Source organism: Manis javanica, chromosome 17 (genome assembly GCF_040802235.1).
Source record: "Manis javanica isolate MJ-LG chromosome 17, MJ_LKY, whole genome shotgun sequence".
NCBI classification, from domain to species: Eukaryota; Metazoa; Chordata; class Mammalia; order Pholidota; family Manidae; genus Manis; species Manis javanica.
The window spans coordinates 13,099,500-13,125,900 of record NC_133172.1 but is presented as its reverse complement, the minus strand read 5'-3'; the positions used below and the strand labels follow the sequence as shown (position 1 = coordinate 13,125,900).

Below are 26,401 nucleotides of genomic sequence, written 5' to 3'. Positions count from 1 at the left end.
CTGGAAGCCACTGCAGCAGCCTGGACAGGAGATGAGGTAGCTTTGATCAGGGAAGTGGCCCAGATGCCAAGTGTTCAGCCTTCCCTGGAAACCGAGACCCTAATCCATAATCGCCTCCCCTAATTGTGGATGTCCTGGCCCACTCCAGAACCCGTTCTTGTGCTCCTGACCCCCAGCCCAGGCCGAAGCTGCCCGGACTACCCTCCCTGGCAGCCCTCCAGGCCCCAGAAGCCATGTTTTTTTATCCTCAGATTCAAGTCATCAAAATTGAGACTGAGGACAACAGAGAGACGCGCTCGGCCAAGGACGCACTGCTCTTGTGGTGTCAGATGAAGACAGCTGGGTAAGCTCCTAGCCCCCAGGCAGGCCAGCCCCAACCTCTGGGGTGCCTCCCCGGCCAAGAGTGCAGGGGGCAAGCAGCCCAGGTCCCCGGTGTCAGAAGCTACATGTGAAGCTAATGAGCCGGTATATAAAATATGTCCACTCTTCCAAGCTTGATGAGTAAACCTGTATAACAATCTGGAAGGCCAGGTTCAAATTTAGAAACTCTGGATTCCCTACAGAATAATGCTGGAAAGTGGCAGGCTGTCCACAGCCTGCTCCTTCTCTCCCCCACTCTCAGCCTGCACCTCGAGGGGCCTCATGTGCACTTGGATGGACCCCCAGCCCTATTCCCTGTCTCTGGCCACCCCTGGCCCTGAAAGTAGCCACCCCTCAGCCTAGGAGGCACACACCAGGCCTCGGGCAGCTCGGATGGGAAGACGCGGGTCCCCGGGACTTTTCAGTGGGGCTGAGAAGCAGCGTACACAGGTCCCCAATCTCCGCCCTGTGGGGAGGGGCGTGGCCTGAAACTCAGGTGCCCTCTGCGGAGCAGCCCCTGGGAGGGGGCAGGTGTGGATGGAGCCTGGACTTTCTCTGACTCAGCCTTCTGGGGCTTTCTGTCTGTTTTGCAATGTCATCTGTTTGTCTGTATGTCTGTCTTTACCTCCACACCTGCTTTCCCTCATTCCTCTCTCTCCCTCCCTTCTCTGTTTCCTGCCTCTCTCTCCCTCTTTTCTTTCCCCATCTCTGTCTGTGTCTTGTGCTCTCTCTGTCCATCCCTTCTCCCTCCTCCTTTCCTCCTCTCCCCTTGTTCCCTTTCTCTCTCCTTTTGGCTCCTCGCCTGTATCTCTCTATCTATCTATCTATCTATCTATCTATCTATCTATCATCTATCTATCATCTATCTATCTATCCATCTATCTATCTATCTATCATCTATCTATCTATCTATCTATCTATTTATTATCTATCTATCTATCATCTATCATCTATCTATCTATCCATCTATCTATTTATCTATCATCTATCTATCTATCTATCTATCATCTATCATCTATTATCTATGTATCTATCATCTATCTATCTATCATCTATCTACCTATCTATCATCTATCTATCTATCTATCTATCTATCTATCTATCTATCTATCTATCTATCTATCTATTTATTATCTATCTATCTATCTATCTATCATCTATCTATCTATCATCTATCTATCTATCCATCTATCTATTTATCTATCATCTATCTATCTATCTATCATCTATCATCTATTATCTATGTATCTATCATCTATCTATCTATCATCTACCTATCTATCATCTATCCTATCTATCTATCTATCTATCTATCTATTTATTATCTATCTATCTATCTATCATCTATCTATCTATCTTTCTATCATCTATCTACCTATTATCTATCTATCTATCTACCTATTATCTATCTATCATCTATCTATCTATCTATCTATCTATCTATCTATCTATCTATCTATCTATCTATCTACCTACCTACCTACCTACCTACCTACCTACCTATCTTTTCCATCCATCCATCCATCCATTTTGTTATGTCTCTCCCTCCCTCTTTCTTCCTGACTCTCCGTCTCTGCCTCTGTCTCTCCCTTCCACACGCCAGTTACCCTGAGGTAAACATCCAGAATTTCACCACCAGCTGGAGGGACGGCTTGGCCTTCAATGCCCTCATTCACCGGCACAGGTACCACCTGGCCTGGGGCAGCCCATCCCTGCCCTGCAGGCTACCCACATCCCTCAGGTACACACCTGTACATGTATGTACACGGATGACACACACAAACACAGGACCCATCCTTCACTTCTGTGCACATATTCATAGTTTCTTTCACACACATGACCACACTTACACTCAGGTGCACACACCCATACAAACCCCTGTCCAGGCCATATACCCTTGCACACATGGAAACACACGTGCCCTCACACAGACGCGCACACACAGCCTGCACCTGCTGCTTCGATGCCCCCTGCTGGGGAGAGCTCACTGCCCGTGGATGGTCCACTCTGATGTATGCACAGTGCCTCCTCCATCAGAAAGCCCTTCCTCAAGGCAGGCCCCCCAGACCCCTCCTCTGGCCCCCCGCATATCCCTATTCATACTCCAGGGCCTGGAACTGAATGGGATGAGATGGGAACCTAGACAAATTACACCCACATCTTGATCATCTCCATGACAGATGGGGAAACTGAGGCCTAGAGGTTGAAAGGGACTTTTCTTTGGCGTGCAAGAAGCTGGAACCGAGCTTTTTATGCCAGGATACTCTTTCATTCACAATCCTTGCCTGTCACACATACATACTCATACACACATGGAAAGACCAGTCCCACATACACACCCAGAAACCCACAAGCTGTAACTGGTGTCAGGCTAATAATAGTAACATTTATTGAGTGCTTTCTGTGTACCTGGCATTGTTCTAAGTGCTTTCCAATAAGTCATTTAGTATTCAATGACCCTTTGCGGCAGATGCTATTATTATCTCAACTGTACAAATGAGGAAACTGAGGCACAGAGAGATGAAGTAGCTCACCCAGAGTGACAGCCAGGGAAATGACTGAGCTGGGACCAGGTGGGCTGGCTCTGGATCTCACACTTCCAACCACTGCATAATACTGTGGAGACACACAGCCAAGCAGGCTCGTGCATGCCATGCTGTCAGATGTACACCCGCTCTCACATGGTCCTCACATCCACAGACCTGCATCAGCACACACAGCTTCCCCTGGCTGGGTTGTGCCCCTCCTGCCCCTCACCCTGGGTGGGGCTCAGACAAAGATGTCTTTGCACCCTTGTGCCCACTGGCTCTGGAGCCTGCTTGCTGCCCGCCAGCTCTGTGCCCCTGCCCAGGCCAGATCTCGTGGACTTCAGCAAACTCACCAAGTCCAACGCCAACTACAACCTGCAGAGAGCCTTTCGCACAGCTGAGCAGCACCTGGGGCTGGCACGTCTGCTGGACCCCGAGGGTGAGTCCTGCGGGCCCTGCCCAGACTTGCAACCCCTGTGCCATCCCAAACTCAACTCCATCCTACCGCAACACCGTCCCCAGTCCAAGGTTGTCCCAAATCCCAACTCCCTCCCAGTCCCCCCGCCTTCCTCATCTCCACCTCCTCCTCTTTCCATCCTCATGTCCCTTGCTTTCTTCATCTTCATCTCTAATTCCTGTCCGGCGTAACCGCCTCTCCTCCCATAGCCTTCCTCAATCATCTTCCTCCAGGCTCAGCTCCTCTCTCTCCCCAACCCCAAGGCTAACCCCAACCTGAACCCTGTGCCATCCCTAACCCTAACCCCATGCCATCCTTAACCCTCAACCCCATCTCAACTCCCATTCCATCCCAACCCCATTTCCACCCCTATTCTTATCCCCATCTCATCCCTGTGTCTGTCCCTGTCCACAACTCCATCCTCATCCCCAATGCCTTTACCAGGTACTGTCCACCCCCGACTCCACCCCTAACTTTGGCCTCATTCACAATCCATGAGCATGCCCGACACCAGTCTCCAATCTCTGGACCAACAGCTGATACCCCTTTCTGAGCATCTACTATGTGCCAAGCTCATAGGGAATTTTATCAAAACTGTTCTCTTTCATCCTCACACTGACCCGGTTGTTTTAAGTGATGGAAAGGAAGACTCCGAGATGTGAAGTCTCTTGCCCAGCATTGCACTGAAAACCAGTAAACCGGATTTCTGATTCCAGAATTCATGGTCTTAATCACCCCTCTCTCCTGCCTCTTGTAGCTTTATTCTGAGATCAGTGCCTGGCACATAGTAGGTGTTTAGCAGATGTCTGTTTCATCAGGTGATGAACAATAAGGGCCAAGAATAATGTTGTGCATTCAGTAGGTAAATTAAAATGATAATCGGAATTTGTTGAGTTTCTTCCATGTGCCAGGCTATTCTTTCTATAATTTATGGTGTTCCTAAGTGTCAGGCCTGTGACTTCCTTACTGTTACGGTGGGGAAACTGAGGCTTAGGGAATTCATGTCTACTTCTAAGGACATTCAAAGAGTAAGTGGTTGAGTGGGGATTCAAGCACATGCTTCCTCCAAAGCCCATGTCCTTGACCTCAAACCTTATGCACCATCCATCCACTTTGTAGATATTTGTTGGGCTCCTACTATGTGCTGGGCATGGTAGTAACAATGCTTAAGGAAAAAGACAGGCATAGACCTTGTCCTCATGGAGCTTGAACTCTAGATAAGGACATAGCACATAAGAATATTTAATTACAAATTATGGTAAGTTCTAGGAAGAAATGATAAGATGCTATGAGGAAGGATAACAGGAGAAGACCAACTCTACACAGGGTGAACAGGGAGGCTTCTCTGAGGAAATTTAAGTTGAGGTGAGCCCTGAAGGATGAATGGGAATTAGGCACACAGAAAAGAGAACATTGTTCCGGACAGTGAGAACAGCATGTGCAAAGGCCCTGAGGTAGAGGATAGAATGTGTGTTCAAGAAATAATTATAGATAATTTACAGTAGTTTATATATGTCAGGCACTATTTAATCCCATGAGGTATATCCCCATTTGGCAGACAACAAAAAATTAAAGAATAAAGAGGTTAGTTACCTTGCCCAAGGTCACACAGCTAACAAGAGTAGGTTTTCCCTCCTTCCACCCAGTACCTTCATTCCCTCTGTCAGGGTGCTTACTTTCATGCTCCCCCACTCCTTTACTCCCCAGATGTGAACATGGAGACCCCAGATGAGAAGTCCATCATTACCTATGTGGTCTCTTTCTACCACTATTTCTCCAAGATGAAGGCCCTGGCTGTGGAGGGGAAGCGGATCGGGAAGGTATGAAGAGACAAGGAATGAGGTGGCTGGGAGCTTGGGACCCACTTGGGGGCATATCTGGAATGAACCTGACCCCACTTTCCTGTGCTGCATCAGGTCCTGGACCAGGTGTTGGAGGTGGGGAAGATCATTGAGCGCTATGAGGAGCTGGCGGCCGAGCTGCTGGCCTGGATCCATCGCACTGTGGGCCTCATCAGCAACCAGAAGTTTGCCAACTCACTGAGTGGGGTGCAGCAGCAGCTTCAGGCTTTCACAGCCTATTGCACGCTGGAGAAGCCTGTCAAGTGAGGCCCTGCATCAGAGGGAGGGCAGCAGGTGGAGGTGTGGAGGCAGAGTTCCTGAGCCAAAGCCCCTTCAGGTTTCAGGAAAAGGGGAACCTGGAGGTGCTGCTCTTCAGCATCCAGAGCAAGTTGCGTGCCTGCAACCGTCGCCTCTTTGTGCCTCGGGAGGGCTGTGGCATCTGGGATATCGACAAGGTGAGGTCGAGAAGGTGGGGGAGAAGCAGCTTTGCTCTGTGGAGTTGTGCACGTTGCGCACTGCTCAAGGGAGCCATTCCCATTGCAGACATCATGGACTGGATATTCATTCTGACAGCTTTCTAGCAGCAGAGTGTCATGAGGAAGCAATATTTTTTTCCAATTTGCGCAAAAGTGCCGTTAAGTGCCAGGAGTGACCTCAGACAGAGAAGCCTTGAAACTGTGGGGAGTTGCTGGAGTCTGACTCCCTCCTCCTGTCTCCCCAAGGCATGGGGCCAGCTGGAGAAGGCAGAGCACGAGCGGGAGGCTGCCCTACGGGCTGAGCTGATCCGGCAGGAGAAGTTAGAACTACTGGCCCAGAGGTTTGACCACAAGGTGGCCATGAGGGAGAGCTGGCTGAATGAGAACCAGCGTCTGGTCTCCCAGGTACAGGCTGTAGGGCTTGGCTCTGGGTGGGGGGGAAGGGAAGGAGGGTGGGGTTGACAGCCCTGGGAGCAGAGAGGAAGATTTGATCTCCTAAGCAACAGCAAAGTGTTGGATTACTCTCCTAGGTGGCAAATGAGGGTGGGAAGGGAGAAGTGAGTGGTGGGGGAAGGGAGTGGGCCTGGTCTCCAGGGTAACAGGGGAGTGAGGTTGGTCTCCAGGGTAACTAGAGAGGACAGAATTAGTCTCTTCAGGAATAGGGAGAGTATTTAAGTAGACCCAGGTGACAAAGGAGGTTGTATCTGGTGTCCAGGGTAACTTGGGAAGATAGGATTGGTCTCCTAAGTAACAGGATAGGGTAGGCCTCATCTCCAGTCTCTAGGCAATGGAAGGTTGGGGTCTGTTTCCTGGGTGACAAGTTTAGGGTTAGAGGTGTAACAGGGAAGAGTAGGGCTGGTCCCCCGGGTACCTGGGGATGGTGGGGATGGTCTCCAGGGTGACAGGAGTTCCCAGGGTCACACAGGGTCCAGATAACAGGCGGACTGCTGAGGCAGTGTGGGCAAGTGTCTGTGGCCTGCCCTGCCCCAGGACAACTTTGGGTATGAGCTGCCGGCCGTGGAGGCAGCCATGAAGAAGCATGAAGCGATTGAGGCGGACATTGCAGCCTATGAAGAGCGGGTGCAGGGCGTGGCGGAGCTGGCCCAGGCACTGGCCGCTGAAGGCTACTATGATGCCCGACGGGTGGCGGCCCAGCGTGACAGCGTCCTGCGCCAGTGGGCCCTGCTGACCGGGCTGGTAGGTGCCCGGCGGATACGGCTTGAGCAGAACCTGGCTCTGCAGAAGGTCTTCCAGGAGATGGTGTACATGGTGGACTGGATGGAGGAGATGCAGGTGAGGGCCAGACCAGGGACCACGGGTGGGCATGGCGTGTGGGAGGGGAGGGAGGGAGACAGACACTGAGAACTGTCAGAGGGATGGAGAAGGAAGAGAGACAGAGCTCAAGAGACAGGGAGACAAAATGAAAGAAAAAGTTACAGACAGAGACAGAGAAATAGATAAAAAGACACAGAGATACAGAGATAGAGTTACGGACAGGCACGGACAGAGAGATTAAACCGGAGGAAGATGATGACAGGTTGAGAGAAAGAAATCAGAGAACAGTGGGGAAAGAAAGAGAAAAGAGAGAGGAAGGTACAATGTGAGCAATGGAAATCTGAATGGGGGCAAAGAAAGACACATAGGAAGATGGGATCCATCTGAGAGAGACCAACCAGAGATGGACAGACACAGAGAGATGGAGACAAGAAAGACGGAAACGGAGAGAGACATGGAGAGAAAGAGACATGGGCAGAGATGGAGACAGAGGGAAAGATGGAGACAAAAAGTTGTAAATGAGGTGGAGGAAGAGATAGAAGAAGATAGAGATGGGCAAAGAGAGAGAGACACTGTGATAGAGGTAGAGCCTGGAGTGGAGGTCATGAGAGAGGGTCCAGAGAAAGACAGAAGGTTCTCTCTGTACAGAGAGATGATGACAGAGACAAGGAGACCACAACAGAGGTCAGAGTTCAAGTGAAGAGGAACAGAGACTGTCACAGACCGTGGGAGGAGGGGGACACAGCCTGATGGCCAAAGCCAAAAACAGGCTCCGTGCCGCCCCCTCTCCTAGGCTCAGCTGCTGTCCCGGGAGTGTGGGCAGCACCTGGTGGAGGCCGAGGACCTGTTGCAGAAGCACGGGCTGCTGGAGGGGGACATTGCGGCCCAGAGTGAGAGGGTGGGGGCGCTCAATGCTGCTGCTCTGCGTTTCTCTCAGCTGCAGGGTGAGTCTAGGGTTTGGGTGGGGGTTAGGGTGGAGACTTTCAGGGCTGGTGCAAATAAAAGCAGAATTATTGCTGAGAGAGTAGTAAGGAGTGAGCTTCCTGTCTTTGGAGGTATCCAAGCACAGACTACGATCAGGGATAGCACAGGGAGAATTACTGCCTTGAGAGGGAGGTTGGACCTCACAACTTCTTCCTGCTTTGAGATTCTGCAGTAATGAGGCACATTTATTGTGCATTGTTATGTGCTAAGGCTTTCATAGCTCAATGTCAGTAAATACCATAAAAAGACCATGGAAGGTAATATCCAGTCAAGGCCTGTTCAGTAGCTAGTGATGGAAACTCAATTCAATAAGCTTAAGGAGGAAGGGGAATATATTGGCTGATGTAACTACAGGGTGCAGGGAAAAGAGTGTTAGCTTTAGGCATGGCTGGATCCAGGATGGTTCTATGATGCTTTTGAGACTCCATCTCTCTCTGACTCTAGTCTCTTTGTTTGTGTCCTTGTTGGGCAGCCCCTCCCCTTGGGATGTAAATCTGGGATCATTCAGCCTACTTTACATTTCAGCAGGTTGGCAGACCCAGCAGAAAGAGATAGGCCCTCTTTTCCCAGTAGTTCTCACAAAAGGCACAAGGAAAGTTTTCATTAGCCCACTGTGGAATCTGTGCCCTTTGCTCAGACAAGCATCCTAATCCCCGGTTATACAGTGATCAAACTGGCCACATCTATGTGTCATGGCCGCTGTCTCATTTTACCGATGTTAATGCCCTGCAGCCAGACCACCAGGAATCCCCCTGGAGTCAGAGTCAAACCAAGTTGGATTTGTCGGCCCTTTGCATGCACCATGGGGAATCATGGGGCATCTCAGTAAGAGGGCGTTCAAGGGCTTGTTACAGGATGTGGGCTTGCATTAGGCGACATGGGGATGGTTTGTGCGGTGTGTTTCGCTGCAGATTGGACTGTGTCAGGAAATGGGGTAATTAGATGATTGTGCGTCTTAATCATTTTTATCCAGGTGGTGGGAGGACCAGGAATTGGCAGCAGTCATTTACCTCAGCCAGCTGAGGGGGATGGGTGGCCGTTCTGTCCTTTGCAGGGACCATGTTTTTGTGTGTGCTCAGACATGATTATGGAGAGGCCTTGTTTTTGTCCACCCCACGTGGTCACAGGGCCGCCTTGTCAGAAACTGTGTTCTGTGAAACTGTGTATTCTGGCTGTGAGAGTGCTGATGGCCATCAGGACTGCTTTTCATTCTTGCTGGTGAGGAGAATTAGAATCATGGAGCTGATAAGAGGGTGTTGAAGCTGGCCTGTCTCACTCCTTTATCTGAAGACATGGCCCTTTGGAACCCCTGAGCATTGTTAGAAAAGCGGAGCCTATCCTATTTGGAGGATGGTGGGGGGGTTCTCATTGTCATGTGCTGGAGCACATCCTAAGAACAAGTGTTGAGGTCTCCTTCCAAACCCCAGTACGGACATCCCCATCCTGGCTCAGCCCCTGTCACCCACATCCCAACCCCAGGAGAGGCTGCTGGGACCCTGTCCTTCTCCCTATGGCTGTTTTCCCCAGCAGGCCCCCTCTGTCTTTGCTTGTGAGATCTTGGTGCCTGGTGACAAACGTCACACCGCAAGAACAGCCAAGAAGCTAGTGTGGGGTGTGTTGTCATGGCGATGGGAGGCAGAGCTGTCTGGTATGCGGTCCACAGTGTGGCCTCCTGAAACATCAGTTCTCAGCTGATCCTGGGCGAGTGGCTTCCCTCCCTGGGCTCCAGTTTCTTCATCTGTAAGATGAGGCTAATAAACATACTAGCCTCAGAGGATGGCTGTGAGGATTAAATGACATTGTGTCAGAGGAAGGGCTGCCTACATAGACACCATTCAGTTGGATGCCTTAGTATTTGGGTCAATTTCAATGTCCAGAGTTACAGAAACCCCACATTCCACCTATGACAGTGTCTCTTACATTGTTTTGACCCAGTAAAAAATACAATTATCTTGTGACCCAGAGTTCACACACCCATACACACATGCACGCACACCCATTGACATAAAGGTTTTATGAAACAATACTCCACCTTGCCTCATGTGTTACATTGTGATGTTTTCTATTCATTCTATTCTGTTGCATTAATGAAATGCTGACTGTGACCCATTAACTTAATTTCACAGTTCTCTGGGTACAAATTAGAGGTCTAGGAGGAAGGTGAAATATTTGAAGAAAAAGAATTCAAGTTATCACTGGGATTAATGGATAAGAAGGCAAAAGAGAATGACAGTGGGAACCCCCAAAATGGTTTAAGAGTAGAGAAGTTTCATTTGGTTCAATTCTGAAGGAAACAATAATTTACACAAAAGTATAGAGTCTAGGATTCTCCAAATTTCAGTTTCCGTCCATCATTCAATCAGTAAGTCACACTTTTCATTAGGTGGCTGCTCTGGGCTCCACCCTATGCCTGGCTATGCTGGGGACAGGATGTGACAAGCCCAGGCCCTGTGGTCATGGGGCTCGAAGTCCAGTGGGGGAAACAAAACAGGCAATAATAGGTTAGAGGGGTCAGGACTGGAATGGGGGAAGCAGAGAAGCCTGGGAGAGCCAGAGAAGGTGCCTGCTTCAGACCTGGGTGTCAGGAAAGCTGCCTGGAGGAGGGGACGCCTAACCTGGCACCTGATGAAGCCGAGCCAAGGACTGGGCAGATAGCCTGCACCACTCTTTCGTGGGTCCCCCCTGACCCTTGCCCAACCCAGGGTCGTCCCTTTCTCCTGGCCCAGGCTACCAACCCTGCGATCCACAGATCATCTGCAACCGCGTGAACCATGTGCACGGCTGTCTGGCGGAGCTGCAGGAGCAGGCGGCGCGGCGGCGCGCGGAGCTGGAGGCCTCGCGGAGCCTGTGGGCGCTGCTGCAGGAGCTGGAGGAGGCCGAGAGCTGGGCCCGTGAAAAGGAGCGCCTCCTAGAGGCAGCGGGCGGCGGCGGCGCGGCGGGCGCTGCGGGAGTAGCGGGCACAGCGGGCGGCGCGCACGACCTGTCCAGCACCGCGCGCCTCCTGGCGCAGTACAAGATCCTGCAGGGCGAGCTGGGCGGGCGGCGGGCGCTGCTGCAGCAGGCCCTGCGGCGTGGCGAGGAGCTGGCTGCGGCCGGCGGCGCCGTGGGACCGGGCGCCGAGACGGCGCACCTGGCAGGCCTAGAGGAGAGGGCGGCGAGCGCACGGCGGCGCTGGCTGCGGCTGGAGGAGGCAGCCGCGCGGCGCGAGCGGCGGCTGCAGGAGGCGCGCGCGCTGCACCAGTTCGGCGCTGATCTCGATGGGCTCCTGGACTGGCTTCGCGATGCTTACCGTCTAGCAGCCGCGGGCGACTTTGGCCACGACGAAGCATCCAGCCGCCGCCTGGCCCGGCAGCATCGTGCGCTCACCGGGGAGGTGGAGGCGCATCGCGGGCCGGTGGGCGGCCTACGGCGTCAGCTGACCACATTGGGGGGCGCCAGCAGCGTTGGGCCACTAGTGGTGGCACTGCAGGTGCGCGTGGTGGAGGCCGAGCAGCTGTTCGCTGAGGTGACCGAGGTGGCTGCGCTGAGGCGCCAATGGCTTCGAGATGCCCTCGCTGTCTACCGCATGTTTGGCGAGGTGCATGCATGCGAGTTGTGGATCGGTGAGAAGGAGCAGTGGCTGCTGGCCATGCGTGTGCCTGATTCACTCGACGACGTCGAGGTGGTGCAGCACCGGTGAGCATGCACTTATGGGACTACCAGGTCCCCTTGCTCACACACAGAGCCTCATTTTCACAGGTTCAACACTTCCCATTTTCTCTCGGGACATTTTACTGGAACTAGGGACTCCAGTAAAATGGGAATATTTGTTCCTACCTCCCAGGCTGTGGTGACCAGTAAGTGCGTGAATACTGCAGAACACTTAGCAAGTGCCTGGGAGCAGGGGGCATTCCAGGAATGTTTGCTATTGTTATTATTAGGCTTATATTCACCAGCCACGAAGTTAACCTAAGCTCCTCAAGAGACACCCCAGTCTGGTGGATGCCCTGGGATGCCCACAGCCCCTGCATAAATGCCATCTTCCTAGTGATAAAATAGCCCTGGACCTTGTCACTTTCTTTTCCCTCACCCCACTTTATGTTTCTTCACTGCACTTACCATGCTGTGGCACATTAGATGCCGATTTGTCTGTTGGCTAATTTCGTAATGAGTTGTCAAATTAGTGGATGACCCCTTTGAACCTCTCTCTCTGAGCGTCTTGTTCATTGATTCATTCATTCGACAGGTACTTATTGAGCTCTTGCATGGTTCTAGGTTTTGTGCTGGGCATTGCTGAAACTCTGGCCTGGTCCCTGCCCTTACTGTGCTCACAATTATCCAAGCCATAGCCTTGGGCATTGCTTTAAAAAAGGGAGGACCATGCCCAGAGATCTCCCTGGCTGCCATGTGGAGGGTGGGCTGGAGGGGGTGAGAATGGTGGGTGGGAGCCCCAAGAGGCAGCTGGAGTGGGGACAAGACTGGACCAGGAAGCCAAGTGGATAGGCCATGGGGAGGGACATTGTCCAAAACACGGCCTAGGGCTCTGGCCTAGGAGATGATGAGGCTGTCCTTGAGATAGGGACCCAGAGGAAGAACAAATCTGGGGAGAGGTGCTGAAGCCAGGTTGAGTCACAGTGGATGTGAAGAGCCCCAAGGAGGTACACAGCAGGCTCTGAGGTTGGAGACAGGTTCAAAAGAAGCACGGTTGGGGCTGCAGTCCGATGTGGGGACCATGAGTCCAGGGTCATGAGGACTGAGGCTGTGGGGCTGGATGAGGCCCAAGCACGTGGACTCAGGACAGAGCTCAGAAGAATCTAACACCTCAGTGGCAGGTACAAGGAGGAAGAGTTGGGAAAGGATGCCGACAAGGCGAGGTTGGAGAGCTAGGAGGAAATTCAGAAGGCAGGTTCATAAAAGCCAAGAAGTGGGTTGGTCCCCAGGTTCTAGGCCTCTCTGAGCACATCCATCCTCCTTCTGCAGATTTGAAAGTCTGGACCAGGAGATGAACAGTCTGATGGGCCGTGTCCTGGGTGTGAACCACACAGTTCAGGAGCTGGTGGAAGGAGGCCACCCCAGTTCAGATGAGGTGCGCTCCTGCCAGGACCACCTCAACAGCAGGTAACTGGAAGCCTTTCTAGGTATTTCACACCTGTTCTTTCCATCACTCCTTTTCTTACTCAACTGTGGAGATCAAGAATGTGCAGATAATAACCCCTGAGATGATAATGGCCACCTGGTAAATTCACATGAATTTACTATGAAGGGGAACTGAGGCCAAGAGAAGTATGATTATTTGCCTGGGAGCACAGAACAATACGTAATTTTTCACTAATTTATTTTGAAATAGAACAGCATTGCCTTCTACCACTCTGCCCTCAGCCACTGGCTCATAGCACAACCACAATTATGTTCGTTAGACCCAATCTCTTATCTGGGGTTGTAAGCCACTCTTTGGTCTTAGAATCCCTTTGCACTCTTAAAAACTATTAAGGACCCCAAAAAGCTTGTTTTAGTGGATTATATCTATCAATATTAGCTATTAGAAATTAATACTGAAGTCATTTAAAAATAACAGTAAATCTATTATATTAACATACCTAAGATTTTTAAAGAGAAATAACTTTTTAAAAATGTAGTGAGAAGAGAGACATTGTTTTGCATTTGATTAAATCTCTTCAGTGTCTGGCTTAAGAGAAGGCAGCTGAGTTCTCAGGTCTTCTGCATTCAGTCTTCATCGTGTAGCCGCTGGAAAACTCCCCTGGACACTCAGGAGAGAAAGAGAGTGAAAGGCAGTAGTGTCTTAACATTATTGTGAAGATGGTTTTGATCTCACTCAGATTACATTTTGAGAACCGCTGCTCTAAACAAATGTGCAGGGTAGGGTTCTAATTTACACAGGCAGAAACTGGGGCTCAGTGAGAGAAAGTGGCTCTCCAAAGTCACACAGTGGCTGGACTCTACCCTGGGTGGGCGTGCCTCCAAACCCAAGAAGAGTCCCTGCCCTTCTCAAGCCGCCTTCCTTCCCCTGCGCACAGGTGGAACCGCATTGTGGAGCTGGTGGAACAGCGCAAAGAGGAAGTGAGCGCGGTGCTGCTGGTGGAGAACCACGTGCTGGAGGTGGCCGAGGTGCGCGCCCAGGTACGAGAGAAGCGGAGGGCTGTGGAGAGCGCACCCCGAGCCAGCGGCGCCCTGCAGTGGCGCCTTAGCGGCCTGGAGGCGGCTCTGCAAGCGCTGGAGCCGCGCCAGGCAGCTCTCCAGGAGGAGGCAGCCCTGCTGGCCGCGCGCTTCCCGGGGCAGGCTGCGCGGCTGCACCAGGGTGCGGAGGAACTGGGCTCCGAGTGGGACGCGCTGGCTGGTGCGGCTCAGGCTTGTGGTGAGGCCGTGGCGGCGGCAGGGCGCCTGCAGCGCTTCCTGCACGACCTGGACGCCTTCTTGGACTGGCTGGTGCGCGCCCAAGAGGCGGCGGGCGGCGGCGAGGGGCCCCTGCCGGGCAGCCTGGAAGAGGCGGACGCGCTGCTGGCGCGCCATGCAGCCCTCAAGGAGGAAGTGGACCAGCGCGAGGAAGATTATGCGCGCATCGTGGCTACCAGCGAGGCACTGCTGGCGGCCGACGGCGCAGAGCTGGGCCCCGGCCTGGCACTCGATGAGTGGCTGCCTCACCTCGAACTTGGCTGGCACAAGCTGCTCGGCTTGTGGGAGGCGCGCCGGGAGGCGCTGGTCCAGGCGCACGTCTACCAGCTCTTTCTACGCGACCTACGCCAGGCGCACGCGGTGCTGCGCAACCAGGTGCCCGCATCGGGGTTCACGCGGATGGAGGTTTGAGGTTGCAGGGGATTTCCGGGGCAGGGAAATGTATGGAGGAGTGCTTTTGCTGGGACTACTGGATTCATGGTTTATCTGAGGTCAGTGGGAGTGGGGAGGGTGTCTGGTATGGGTAGCTGGGTTTGTGGAACACAGTTGGAACGCGTGTGGGCGTGGGTTACAGAATTTGAGGATTATGGTGGGTGGGTTGGTGTCTTATCTGAGGTGACTAACAGTTTGTGGACTATCAGGATGGAATAATGCACTTGGATATTCATTACAGTGGCTTCCTGTGTCTGTGGGTTGTCTGGAAGGAAATAGGAGTATGAGATTGGTGATGTTAATGGGGTTCAAAGAAGATCTTGGGGTGGGCAACAGAGGGTAAAGATTAGGGAAGTAAGTAATTCAGGCTGAGATTGTTGGAATCAGTAAGTGATTGTAGATTATGTGGTTGTGGGTGCCTAAATTAGCAGATTATCTTCTTATTAACGATGGCAATTTGCACACCCTCTGGAGGGGGTAACTGTGTTTGTGGCTTGAGGAATCAAGTGTTGTGATCCAGTTTGGAGATCATTCTGGGATGGAAACCAAGTTTGAGGATTTGGACAAAACAGAACACTCAGTTTTTGGTTTGTCCAAGCATAGATATCAACTTTCAGGCATCATTTTAGAAACTAGGGTGACCACTTATGCTGGTTATCTAGAGCGAGTGGATCCATTTTGAGGACTGCCTTGAAGGGACACACAGGGAGCCCCTAGAATGAGGTTATTAAATCCTGGACCTGACATGGCCTTGAGAGACCCATTCTGACCCCACCCCACCCCACCCCCATTTTGCCAGTTAGAAAACTAAGCCCAGAGAGGGAATGTACTTCCTTGAGGTCACAGCACCTAGTTCAGTCTTCATCATTTAAGCGAGTATTTACTGGGTGCCTCCTCTGTGCCAGGTACTATTCTGGGGCTGGGGCTGAGCACACATTAGGAAACAAAACACAGAATCCCACCTGCATGTGGCTGGTATTTTAGTGTGTGTGTATAGGAGAGGAAATGATAAGTAAATGCATATGTGATATCATATCAGGTATATGCTTGAAAAATAATAAAGCAAGGTACAGGGATCTAGCTAGGGTGGAGGGTTATTTTTTAGCGGACAGTCAGAGACCTGAAGAAAGTGAAGGAGCCAGCCATATCTAGGGGTATAGCTAGAAGGAGGGACTGCCAGACAGAGGGACCAGCATGGGCAAAGGCCCTGAGGTGGGACCATGCCTACATGTTTGATGCTAGAACACAGTGAGCAAGGGAGAGGAAACCAGGCTGGCAGCCTCTCCCAGGTCCTGGAATGGAGCAGGGCCGACCTAAGCACTACCCTTCTCCCTTCCCAGGAGATGGCACTGTCCGGTCTGGAGCTTCCAGGCACAGTGGCATCAGTGGAGGAGGCACTGAAAGAGCACCGGGATTTTCTCACCACGATGGAGCTAAACCAGCAAAAGATGCAGGTGGCCGTGCAGGCTGCCGAAGTCCTGCTGAGGCAGGGCAACGCCTATGGGGAGCAGGCCCAGGAGGCCGTGTCCCAGCTGCTGGAGAAGTAAGTCCCTCAGGCCCCAGGGACATGGGTGGGCAGTCTCCCCATAGGGTGGGGCAGGAAGGTCAGAGTTCCACTCCTCTCCATCACGATTTCTGCTTCTCCGCACCTCTCTGACTTCTACTTAATTCCACCGTGTTTTAGATTTTATTTAAATTGCTGTTTTGTGAAAAGGCAACTTGTGGTTGTAAACGCCAAAGATCTTGAGGATGCACAATGAGAAGTTTCTCTCCCAAGCCTGCCCTCAGCCTGGGATAGCTGAACTGCTCATTAAAATGTTAACATCTTTTCCTAGATGCCCCAGCATCTGCCTTGCTGTGCTGGTCCCCAGATCCATCAGCTAAAAGGCCACATACAGGCTCTGCCCCAGCTTTCCAGATGGGCTGGTGTCCACTGCCACATGGGTTATCAAGTACTGTGAATGAGCACCTCCGCTGGGCCCAGCCACCCAGTACCCCAGGAAGCCTGCAGAGTGTGTGTGTTTGTGTTTTTGTGTCTTTCATGCTTTTCTTGTACACTGTTATTCTCTGCTTCTGTCCCCGTCTGTCTCTCACCACTGCCCTGCCCTGTCTCTTCTCTGTCCTTGCACAGATCAAGCAAAGACATTTATTAAGCATCTATTGTGTGCCAGACGCTCTTCTAGGCTCTCAAAGAAAAACAGTATCCTGCCTGCCCCCCACCCAAATCCCAGCCCTCACATGGAATTCCTTTCTAGGATTTCCTCCAGGCCTCCTCCTTCTCTCTGTAATTGTCACTGTTTCTGCCCCTCTGATGACCCCAGCTTTCTCTTCTGTGGTGTGATCCAGGCTGGAAGAGAGGCCAGAGCCCCTCATCTGTGTTCCTGGCTCCTGATGGAGAGTGTACCTGGTCACTCCACCACCACCCACAGCCCTGAGGCCCCAGCCCCACTCTTTCCAGGGCTCAATGTCCTTTTTCCCTAAAGTCATCTGGAACAAGGCTGAAGTTTTGTGAAGGAACCTTTCATGGGGACTCTGGTCCTGAGGGTCATGATCTAGTGCCTCAGCTCCAGGGCCTGGACCCTTCCTGCCATTATCCCACCTTTCTCAAGTGCCTGTTGTATGCCAGGCTCTGCAGAATGAGGAGGAGGAGCCCGGAGGACTGCTCATTCTACAATCCACTCCTTTCCTTTGCTGCCATTAATTGCTCCTTTCAGTCTATTGTTTATTCATTTATTCTTCAGCCAGTGAAAAGTACTGTCTGGGCTCTGTTCCTGGCACCATGTGGGACAAAGCTGGGCAGGCAGCAGGGACCGGGACAGAATTGGTTCCTGCCCTCATAGAGCTCGCACACTGTCTGACAAGGATGGCCCAGAGTGACAGGGCCAGGATGGGGCACAACAGGCAGAGCAGTCAGGGCAGGGATGGGAGAAGTACAGGGGCTAGGGGATCCCTGAGGGGGTAGCTGCCCCAGGCTTGTGCTGGCTGGAGATACAGCAGGAATTGGGACAGACCCAATCCCTGCACCCCTTACCCCCAGGTCCCAGTCATTTACTTGTCTAGGGACACATTTCCCACCTGGTAGAAGTAATGAAACATCCATTCGCTGGGAGGAGGGGGACAAACCGTGCAGGGCTGGGGGCTGAGGCCCTGGGGTAAGCCAGGGCCAGATCCTAGTCCCAGCTCCAGACCTCAACCTGTGAGATTTGGGGGCAAATCACAGTCTCTGTGTGTGCCTCACCTGGCTTGGAACCTGGTCCAGCCCCATGTGCCAGGGGCATTTCTTATCTGCCTTTTGCACATGAGGCTCAGAGAGAGGAATTCACTTGCCAAGGTCATAGCCTGAAAGTGGCCCAGGTGGCATATGAACTCTGCCATTTTCTCACACCTCTGGGAGATCAGGGTATTTCCTCATCCCTAGGACTGGTGCATGACAAGTTGGCTGGTGAAGGCCTGGAGGGATTGGTTTCAGTTCCATCGCAGAGGCATATCCTATTTCCTGGCCCTCCAGTTGAGTCCGGGCAGGGGGAGCTAGTACTCCGCTTGTTTGTCTCCGGCCTTTTTGTTCCTCCTTCCAGCTGTAACTTTCACTCACACGCTCTGACTCTTTGTCTCCATCCATCTGTGCATCTCTGTGTCTCTGTTTCCTTCTCTCTCTCTCCCTGTTTTTTCTACCTCCATCTGCCCCTCCCTCTGTCTTCTCTTCTCCCTGTCTCCGTCTCTCCCCCATTCATTTCTTCATTCATTCAACAAACATGTATCAAGCCTTGTGCCAGGCTCTTTTTCTAGGCATTGGGGATACAGCTGTGAACAAAGGAAGGAAAAGGAAGGAGAGGGAGAGTCCTCATGGGGGAGTCCTAGTGGGGCATGGACAAATGAGTAACATACACGGCGTGTTAGATAGTGTGAAGTGCAAAGAAGAAGATTAAAGAAGGAAAGAAAGCCAGAAGGTGTTAGGGAGTAACACTTAGTAGAGGGGCCTCACTAAGGAGGTGACATTTGAGTAGACATCAGTGGGAAGGGCATTCCAGGCAAAGGAACAGCCAGTGCCAAAGCCCTGAGGTAGGAGTGGCTTGTTCAAGGCACAGTGAGGTGGGATGCCCCCACCCCCTCCACTACACCTCTTGGGCACGTTGCCCTGCCCTATGGGCAGCAGGCCAAGCTGCTTGGGGCTGTGGTCCTGGCCAGCTCTGGGATGGGAGGGCCTGGGTCCTGCCTGGCCAGTTCACTCAGGCTGAAGGCCTGCCCCTCCTCACCTGCACACTCCCCCACCCTCCCCACCGCCCCAGCCCACTCCTCACACCCTGCTCTCTTCCCTCTCTCCAACTTTGTTGCCCCCCTCTACCAGGCTTTGTCTTTTTATGGGTGGCACCTTGCCACTTCTCTCCCTGTCCATCTCTGGACTGTCCCTGCCCTGGCCCTTCCCGTCACTTTCCCTCCCTCTGCCTCCACCTCACTCTGTCCTTGTCAGCTGCTCTCAGGCTGTTTGGGGCTGACCCTGCTCCATTTATTGTCTTTCCCTGTTTTCTCTCTCCCTGGGTCTCTTTCTCTTGATCTCTCTCAGGTCTCTGTCAGCCGGTCCCTCTTGAGGTCTCTGTTTCTCTTTGTCTGTGGGGTGTGTGTGTGTGTGTGTGTCTCTCTCTCTCCTGGTCACTCTCTCTCTTTTGGAGTCCTCCCTGAGTTTTTGTCTTGTGGTCTTCTGGCTTCAGGTCTGTGTTCTCTCTCCCTGGGCTGTGTGTCTGCCTTGCTTGCTCTCTCTCCCTCTCCTTCCTTTTCTGTCTCTCTCTCTCTCCCTCACTCTGTCCCCCACCCCCTCTTGCTCTCTCTCCCTCTCTAGCTCTGTCCCTGACTCTCCCTCACTGATGTTTCTTTGCCTCTCCCCCCATCCCCACTTTGCTCTTACTTATGTGGCCCAGGTTCCCAGCCCTGCAGGCCAGATGCCCTCACAGCCCTACTGCCAGTGCCCCAGCCCTTCTCTCCCTGTTCCCAGGAGCCAGGAAAACCAACTACGGGCCCAGCAGTGGATGCAGAAACTACATGACCAACTTGGGCTGCAGCACTTTCTCCGAGACTGCAACGAGGTAGGAACTCCAGTTGTGCTAGGCATAGTGACTTTTTTCCTGGGAAGGGAAATGCTCTAGGGCAGAGGCGCGGTGGGGGCGGGGACGCCCCGTCTAAGTGGGTCGCAGAGCGCAGTTCTCTCCGCACCGCCAGGAGGCGCGCGGACTCCGGCCTCGTTGCGCATGCTCCGCAGGTCCGGGCTCCGCCCGCACAGGCGCCGGGGAAGGAGGGAGGGGCCCTGGGCGCCCCTGGCAACGGCGCGTATCCGCGCCTATGGGTCCCGCGGGGACGCGCACTGATCTCACCTTGCTCCCCTGAGATTTGTGAGAAGCGCCCGGCCTCGGGGAAGGGTGGGAGACTGGACTGGGGCGGGGTAGGCGTGAGTGGACCAGCGGCCTAGAGTGCAATTTAGGTCAGAGATGGTCCAGAACTAAGCCTTCGTCCCTTTAAAAGTGTCCAGGAGTCAAGCTCAGCTCCTTTAGAGATGATCTGCACACCTGTAAGAATCGCCCCAAATCGGACATGGTCCACGATTCAGGAGACAGGCTGCCTCCCCCTCCGCCCCCTGCATACCATTATAACTGTTCTGGTAAACATTTAGAACCATCTACCTGACCCACCATCATCGACTTCATGATGATCCAATACCTACGTTCCCCCCAACCACAGATGGTTTAGGAACGAAGTCCCAATCCCCCCCATTAGAAATGGTGTGATCCCCTCCATTGTGAACTCCCACCGGAAATTGTTCTCCCCACATATGAAATGGGCAAGGGCCTGTACACCTCCCACCCCCACAGAGTACTCAAGCCCACTGGAGTTGGGTCCAGGAACCCTCTGTCCCATCCTTCCCAGTGGAGATTATTCTGGACTGGTTTTACAGATGTCCCATGTTCCCCTCCCATATCCCTTATCCCTATATTCCCGGGGTAGCCAGGAATCAGCCCTTCCCATCAGAGATGGTTCAGGAGCCCACTCCACCCCCATCCCATACTCCCCACCTTCACATAGGTAGAGGTAGCCAAGGCCCCAGGCCTCCCTCCCGCCATTCGGTTGGGTCCAAGAGCCCCTTCCCCGTCTCGTGAGATTGTTCTGGACCAAGAGGCAATCATCGGAGATGGTACAGAACCCCCGCCCGCCACCCCATGTTTTAGGGAGGGTAGTGAGTCTTCCTTCACCCCGCACGGGGGCCCGGCACGGAGGCGGGCATGGAGGCAGGCGGGAGGTGCGCGCGGGCGGGCGCGCAGCCGCGGCGCGGGGGCGGGCGCGGGGGCGAGGGCGCGCGTTCGCCGGAGCCTCAGCCGTCGCCACCGCTGCCGCCGCCGTCGCAGTGGAACGGCGAGAGCCCGCCTGTCCCCCCTCCGCAGGGACGCCCCGCCAACGCCGCCGCCACTTCAGGTCTCTGGGGCGCCCAAGGGAAGGGGCTGACGCGCACCCCCGCAGAGGCGGGCGGGGGAGGGGTCTTGGGCGCGTGCTCGCCCACGGAGGCCGCGGGAGGAAGGGGCGCGGGCGGCGCGGGGGCGGGTCGGCCAGGCGCCGGGACCCCAGCCCGGGGAAGGGGCAGGGACGCCGGGCGCTGTCCGCGGTGCTGGTGCGGGCGGGACTTAGGGGACGGGTCCCCAGGGAGGGAAGCAGGAAAGGGGGACTTCTGAGGCTACTCCTGGGGTAGTCTGAATTCGCCCTGTGGGACAAAAGGTCTCATCCTCTCCAGGGGGCTCCCCTCTGGGTAATGGGGATCTGATATTTGCCCTGGGGTTGGGGGGACTCTAAGCCTTTTTGGGGGTTTCTTCCTTGGTACTTGCCGGATCTGTATCAGCCTAAGATGATGGGGGCGAATCACTTTTGAGGGGATCTGCTTTGGGCGATAAGGGTCTTGGACTTGCTTGGGTTTGGGGGTCTCTGACTTTTGGGGTTTTCCTTGATTGCTGGGGTCTCTGGCTTTGTCCACAGTGATGGGGTCAGTCACTTCTGGGGGACTTTACCGTGATGACAGAGTGCCATCTCCTTTAGGCGCTTTGCTTTCACAGTGTGCTGTGGCTCTTCCCTGTGTGTCGGAAACCTGTGAATTGAGTTGGGGGTTCAGCGTTTGACTTGGCTGGTGTGTGGACTTGGCGTGTGTGTGTGTGTGTGTGTGTGTGTGTGTGAGAGAGAGAGAGAGATTGAGAGAGAGAGAGAGAGAGAGAGTCTGTAGCTATTCTGGACCCCTGGGAGCCCATGCTCAGGGGACATGGGGTGGGGTTTGGCCGGCTCAGGATTTGTCCTTGGCTATGTCTGCATTTGCCTCCTGGACTCAGAGCTGGAGTCTGTTTTTTTTTTTTTTTTTTTTTTTTTTTCAGAAGGGAGGAGGAGGATCTTGTGACTGAAGGTGGGGGTGGGGAAAGGAAGAGGGGAGGAGCAAAATGTCCCAGGTGCCTGGTTTGGTCATGAGCTAGGAGATTCCGGCTTGGGGGGCAGTCTTATATAGGGGGGCTCAGAAAGCAGCCTTGTGATTGGTCCTGCTCAGGGTAGTAAAGGGGGGCCCACTCTTGGAGCATGCATTTTGGATGACTGGTCTTGTGTTCTAGTGGGGGGACTAGAACTGGCTTTTATTTGGGAGGGGTGTATGGCTAGGGAGGTTCTGTCTGATCTATGTTGGGGAGTCTGGGGCTAGATTTGGAAGCAGGCTCATTTGGAGGAGCCAGAGGCGGCCCTTCTGTTTGCATTTAGGAAGTTGGTTTTAGTTGGGGGCTGTAACTAGTCATGGTTTGGGGGAACTGTGGTCTTGGAGTCCCAGGGCTGGATTTGGGGGCTGTAGACTCATTAGGGAGGTTGGATCTGATCTGGATTGTGGGGGTTGGGTCTACCTAGATTGGAGGGCTGGTTTGGAGAGAATTAGACTCAGCACTATTTGGGGGGGTCATTTCAGGGCTTATCTGGCCATATGTGAGGGCTAAACCTAGATATGGAAGCTTCATTTGATATCTTTGGGAGTGGGTTGGGGTACTGGAGGTGGCTAAGACTAAATCAAAGGGTCTAACTGTTGCTGTTGGGAAGAGAGGCAGGTTGGGGCTGAATTGGAATTCAACTAAATTAGGTTGAAGAACTGGAGGGTTGATTTGGCTTTGGATGAGAAGAGGCTGTCTGGCCCAGAAGCTCTGCCTTGGGGGCTTATGGGGAGTTGAGAAGGGCCGCCCTGAGGATAGGGGGGCTAAGAGGTTGGGCATTCTGTGGATGCCCATCCAGCCTCCACACTCTAGGAAAGAGCTTGAGATGTCCCAATCACAAAGTCCTCACTTGAAAAGGCTTTTCTATCCGCTCTCCACAACCTAGCAGCCTAAGCCCTAAACTTGGGACCTGCTGGAGGGGATGGGGGTGCTTCGCCACATTGGGGGAACTGGCTGAGCTCCTGCCCACTCCTGAACAGCTTGATGGCTGGATCCATGAGAAGATGCTGATGGCGCGGGATGGCACACGGGAAGACAGCCACAAGCTGCATAAGAGATGGCTCCGGCACCAGGCATTCATGGCTGAGCTGGCTCAGAATAAGGAGTGGCTGGAGAAGATCGAGAGGGTGAGAAGGCCCCTCTGACTATGCTAGGTGTTGGAGGCCTCCAGGAGCCCACATCTCACCTCCTACACCCTCCACTGCCATCCTGATGTTCTCACAACTCTGACCTGGTCCAGATCATTTCCATGTCTACTGCTAGCTATGTGGTCTCGAGCAATTCATGTAACCTCTTTGAGCCTCAGTTTTCCCCTCTATAAAATGGACAGCATCTCTTCTGAATGGTGCTCATAGCCTCCAGGTTGTTAAATATTTCACCCCTTCTTATGGCCTCCCCTACTAGATGTCCTTCTACTCTGTTTGGAGCATCTAATATGAAAGGTCAGGTGGACAGCCTGGAACAGCTCTGGGAAGCCCAGGGTTAATGTGATCTTTGGATTCCTACAACCCTGGGTTTTAATTGTGTCTAATGTCTCTTACCAACTGGGTGGCTTTGAGAATTGTGCTAACCTCTCTGGGCCAAGCACCTAGGAGCTGTAATTGCTGGGAATTATTTTTTTTAATATGTAAAATAATATGTATTATTTTAATAAGGCCAATATGTGGCCTTAGACCACCAAGAAGCTTGATTTCAGTCTTGAAAGGACCTAGGCAGATTTTTGCTCTAAGCCTCAGTCCCCAAACTGACCCCTTTCTGGCTGAACCCCTAGACCTGGACAGCTCCATCCTTCTGATTCAAATGGAGACACCCAGGTCAATTTTAAACCCTTAAATGGCCAGTTGTGCCTTATAAATAGTGGCCCATGGCAAAGCTACTCTTCTTGACTTGGAATTTAATGAAAGTCTATTCTCTCTGCCTCTCTCTCTATTTCTTTCATCTGTCTCTGTCTCTCTTCCCTGTCTTTCTTGTGGCCCTCTCCCCATTTGCTGACTATGTGCACATCTGTCTCCATCACTCTATGACTGTCTCTCCCTGTCTTCTGCCCATTCTCTCCTGGTATCTCTGTCTCCCTCCCCACACTTCTGTCTGTCTCCTCATCTCCCTTCCCATGCCTTGGATCCTTCCATCTCTGGGCCTGTCTCTGCACCCACCCCTCATGTCTCTGTCTCTCTGTGTGTCTCCAATCTCTTGCCTCTGTCTCTCTCTCCACATCTTTTCCTGTGTGCTGTTGCCCCCTTATTTCTCTGTCCCTTCTCACTATCTGCCCCTCCCCCGGACTTCCTGTCTCCCAACTGGCTGGGGCAGGAGGGCCAGCAACTGATGCAGGAGAAGCCGGAGCTGGCGGCCTCAGTGCGGAAGAAGTTGGGTGAGATCCGGCAGTGCTGGGCAGAGCTGGAGAGCACCACCCAGGCCAAGGCACGGCAGCTCTTTGAGGCCAGCAAGGCCGACCAACTGGTGCAGAGCTTCGCAGAACTGGACAAGAAGCTCCTTCACATGGAAAGCCAGCTGCAAGACGTAGACCCTGGCGGGGACTTGGCCACTGTCAACAGTCAGCTCAAGAAGCTGCAGGTATGGGCTGACTGACCCAGATGGGGGCTCCCTACCCCACAGTGGGTCCTGAGTCAGAGTCAGACCCCACTCAAGGTATTTTACATGAAGGACATTAACACGGGGATTTATTTCGAATGTGTTGAAGGGCTGGAAGAGCAAAATGGGAACAGTGAGGCAGTTCAGTTAGTAGAAACTGCGGAAGCCGCCACCACCCCTCAGGCCTGGGGTGCAAAGGAGAGAGGAAGGATTTATAGCCAAGAAGCGGTAGCTACACTACTGAGGTTTCCCAAGACCCTGACATCTGTTTCCTGGAGAGAGAAACCAAGGCCCAGAGGTAGGGGAGTGGCTTTGCAAAGAATAATAATGACATCCATGAAGTGCATCCTCTACAAGTCTCTGTGCCAAATGCTCACTGACTCCTCCCAGCAACCTAAAAGATGGGTACAATTACTCTCCCCCCATTTTACCAATGGGAAAACTGAGGCACAGAAGGTGAAGTGCCTGGTCCAAAGATACACAGCTAGCCAGTGCCTCCCTTATGAAATAGGGGGCACTTAGAAAATGGACAGCATCTGCTTTATCTCAGCTCCTAGCTTGCAGCCGGTTATGCTCAGTATCTCACCATTTGACATGAATACCTGGAGGTGTGAATGTAGGCGTGATGGCTTCTGCCTTTATGTGCCAGGAACAATGCCTGACCATGAATGATGGGAAACTGAGGCTCCGGAGGTGAACTTAGTGGCCCATGGTAGCAAGTATAGAGCCTGGAGTCAAATTCAGATCCCTCAATTCTTCACCGCTTTTTGAAGCACAACCCTTGCACAATTGTGCTTCAAAAGTACTCGGCATAGGGGCTGGCCAAAAAAAAAAGTGACTAATAGTAAAAGTATAATGACACTAATTAGTATCTATTCATTTATCCACGCAGCATGTCTTTATTGAGTGCCTGCTGTATGCCAGGTGCTTTTCTAGATGCTGAAACACAGCAGTGGGCGAAACTGAGTGAAAAGCATGGCCCTCGTGGGGCTCCATTCTCGTGGGGGAGACGGGCAAAGCAGAGAGACAAACACATCTAAACACAGTGCCGGCGATGGCCCTGCTTTATGTACACCAGTGGGTCTCAAACGCTGGGGTCTCCGGGACCCCTTAACACTCTTAAACATCATTGAGATCCCCTGAGAGCTTTTGTTTGGATGGAGAACAACTATTGACAGTCACTATATTAAAAATTAAAACTGGGAAATATTTAAGGTACTGATTCATTTAAAAACAATAATAAATCGATCACATATTGACCCCCAAAGCATGCTCTTATGAAGAATAACTGTTTTCCAAAGCAAAAAAAAAATTTAATCAGCAGATTGGCGCTGTTTTCAGTGTTACAATCCTCTTATGTGTCTGGGTTCTCGCCTCTGCTGCTGTGTTCGGTCTCTTGTGGTAGCACTGGTCATAAGGGAGCTGCAAACCCCACTGGACACTTGGGAGAGAATGAGAATAATAAAAGCAAGTAACACCTTAGTATTTTTATAAGAATAGTTATAACCTTGCAGACCTCTGAAAAGACCTCAGGGACCCCCCTGTGTCACTGGAACACAGGTACCACTGATGTACGCTGTATGCCCCG

At 52.7% G+C, this 26,401-nt stretch overlaps 1 protein-coding gene across 3 annotated transcripts in view; it reads left to right on the top strand.

Moving 5' to 3' along the window:
• The window catches only part of SPTBN4 (spectrin beta, non-erythrocytic 4), a 67,977-nt gene that overhangs the window by 14,654 nt on the left and 26,922 nt on the right, over nucleotides 1-26,401 (top strand). For all 3 annotated transcript variants that reach the window (XM_037013952.2, XM_037013953.2, XM_073226173.1), the window contains exons 5-20: nucleotides 252-343; nucleotides 1,964-2,044; nucleotides 3,212-3,327; nucleotides 5,053-5,165; nucleotides 5,262-5,449; nucleotides 5,524-5,641; nucleotides 5,909-6,067; nucleotides 6,653-6,955; nucleotides 7,731-7,881; nucleotides 10,648-11,596; nucleotides 12,881-13,018; nucleotides 13,936-14,686; nucleotides 16,084-16,286; nucleotides 19,731-19,821; nucleotides 23,205-23,351; nucleotides 24,532-24,795. In XM_037013952.2, the coding sequence (XP_036869847.2) occupies nucleotides 252-343; nucleotides 1,964-2,044; nucleotides 3,212-3,327; nucleotides 5,053-5,165; nucleotides 5,262-5,449; nucleotides 5,524-5,641; nucleotides 5,909-6,067; nucleotides 6,653-6,955; nucleotides 7,731-7,881; nucleotides 10,648-11,596; nucleotides 12,881-13,018; nucleotides 13,936-14,686; nucleotides 16,084-16,286; nucleotides 19,731-19,821; nucleotides 23,205-23,351; nucleotides 24,532-24,795 (3,864 nt within the window). The remainder of the gene's footprint in view (nucleotides 1-251; nucleotides 344-1,963; nucleotides 2,045-3,211; nucleotides 3,328-5,052; nucleotides 5,166-5,261; nucleotides 5,450-5,523; nucleotides 5,642-5,908; nucleotides 6,068-6,652; nucleotides 6,956-7,730; nucleotides 7,882-10,647; nucleotides 11,597-12,880; nucleotides 13,019-13,935; nucleotides 14,687-16,083; nucleotides 16,287-19,730; nucleotides 19,822-23,204; nucleotides 23,352-24,531; nucleotides 24,796-26,401) is intronic.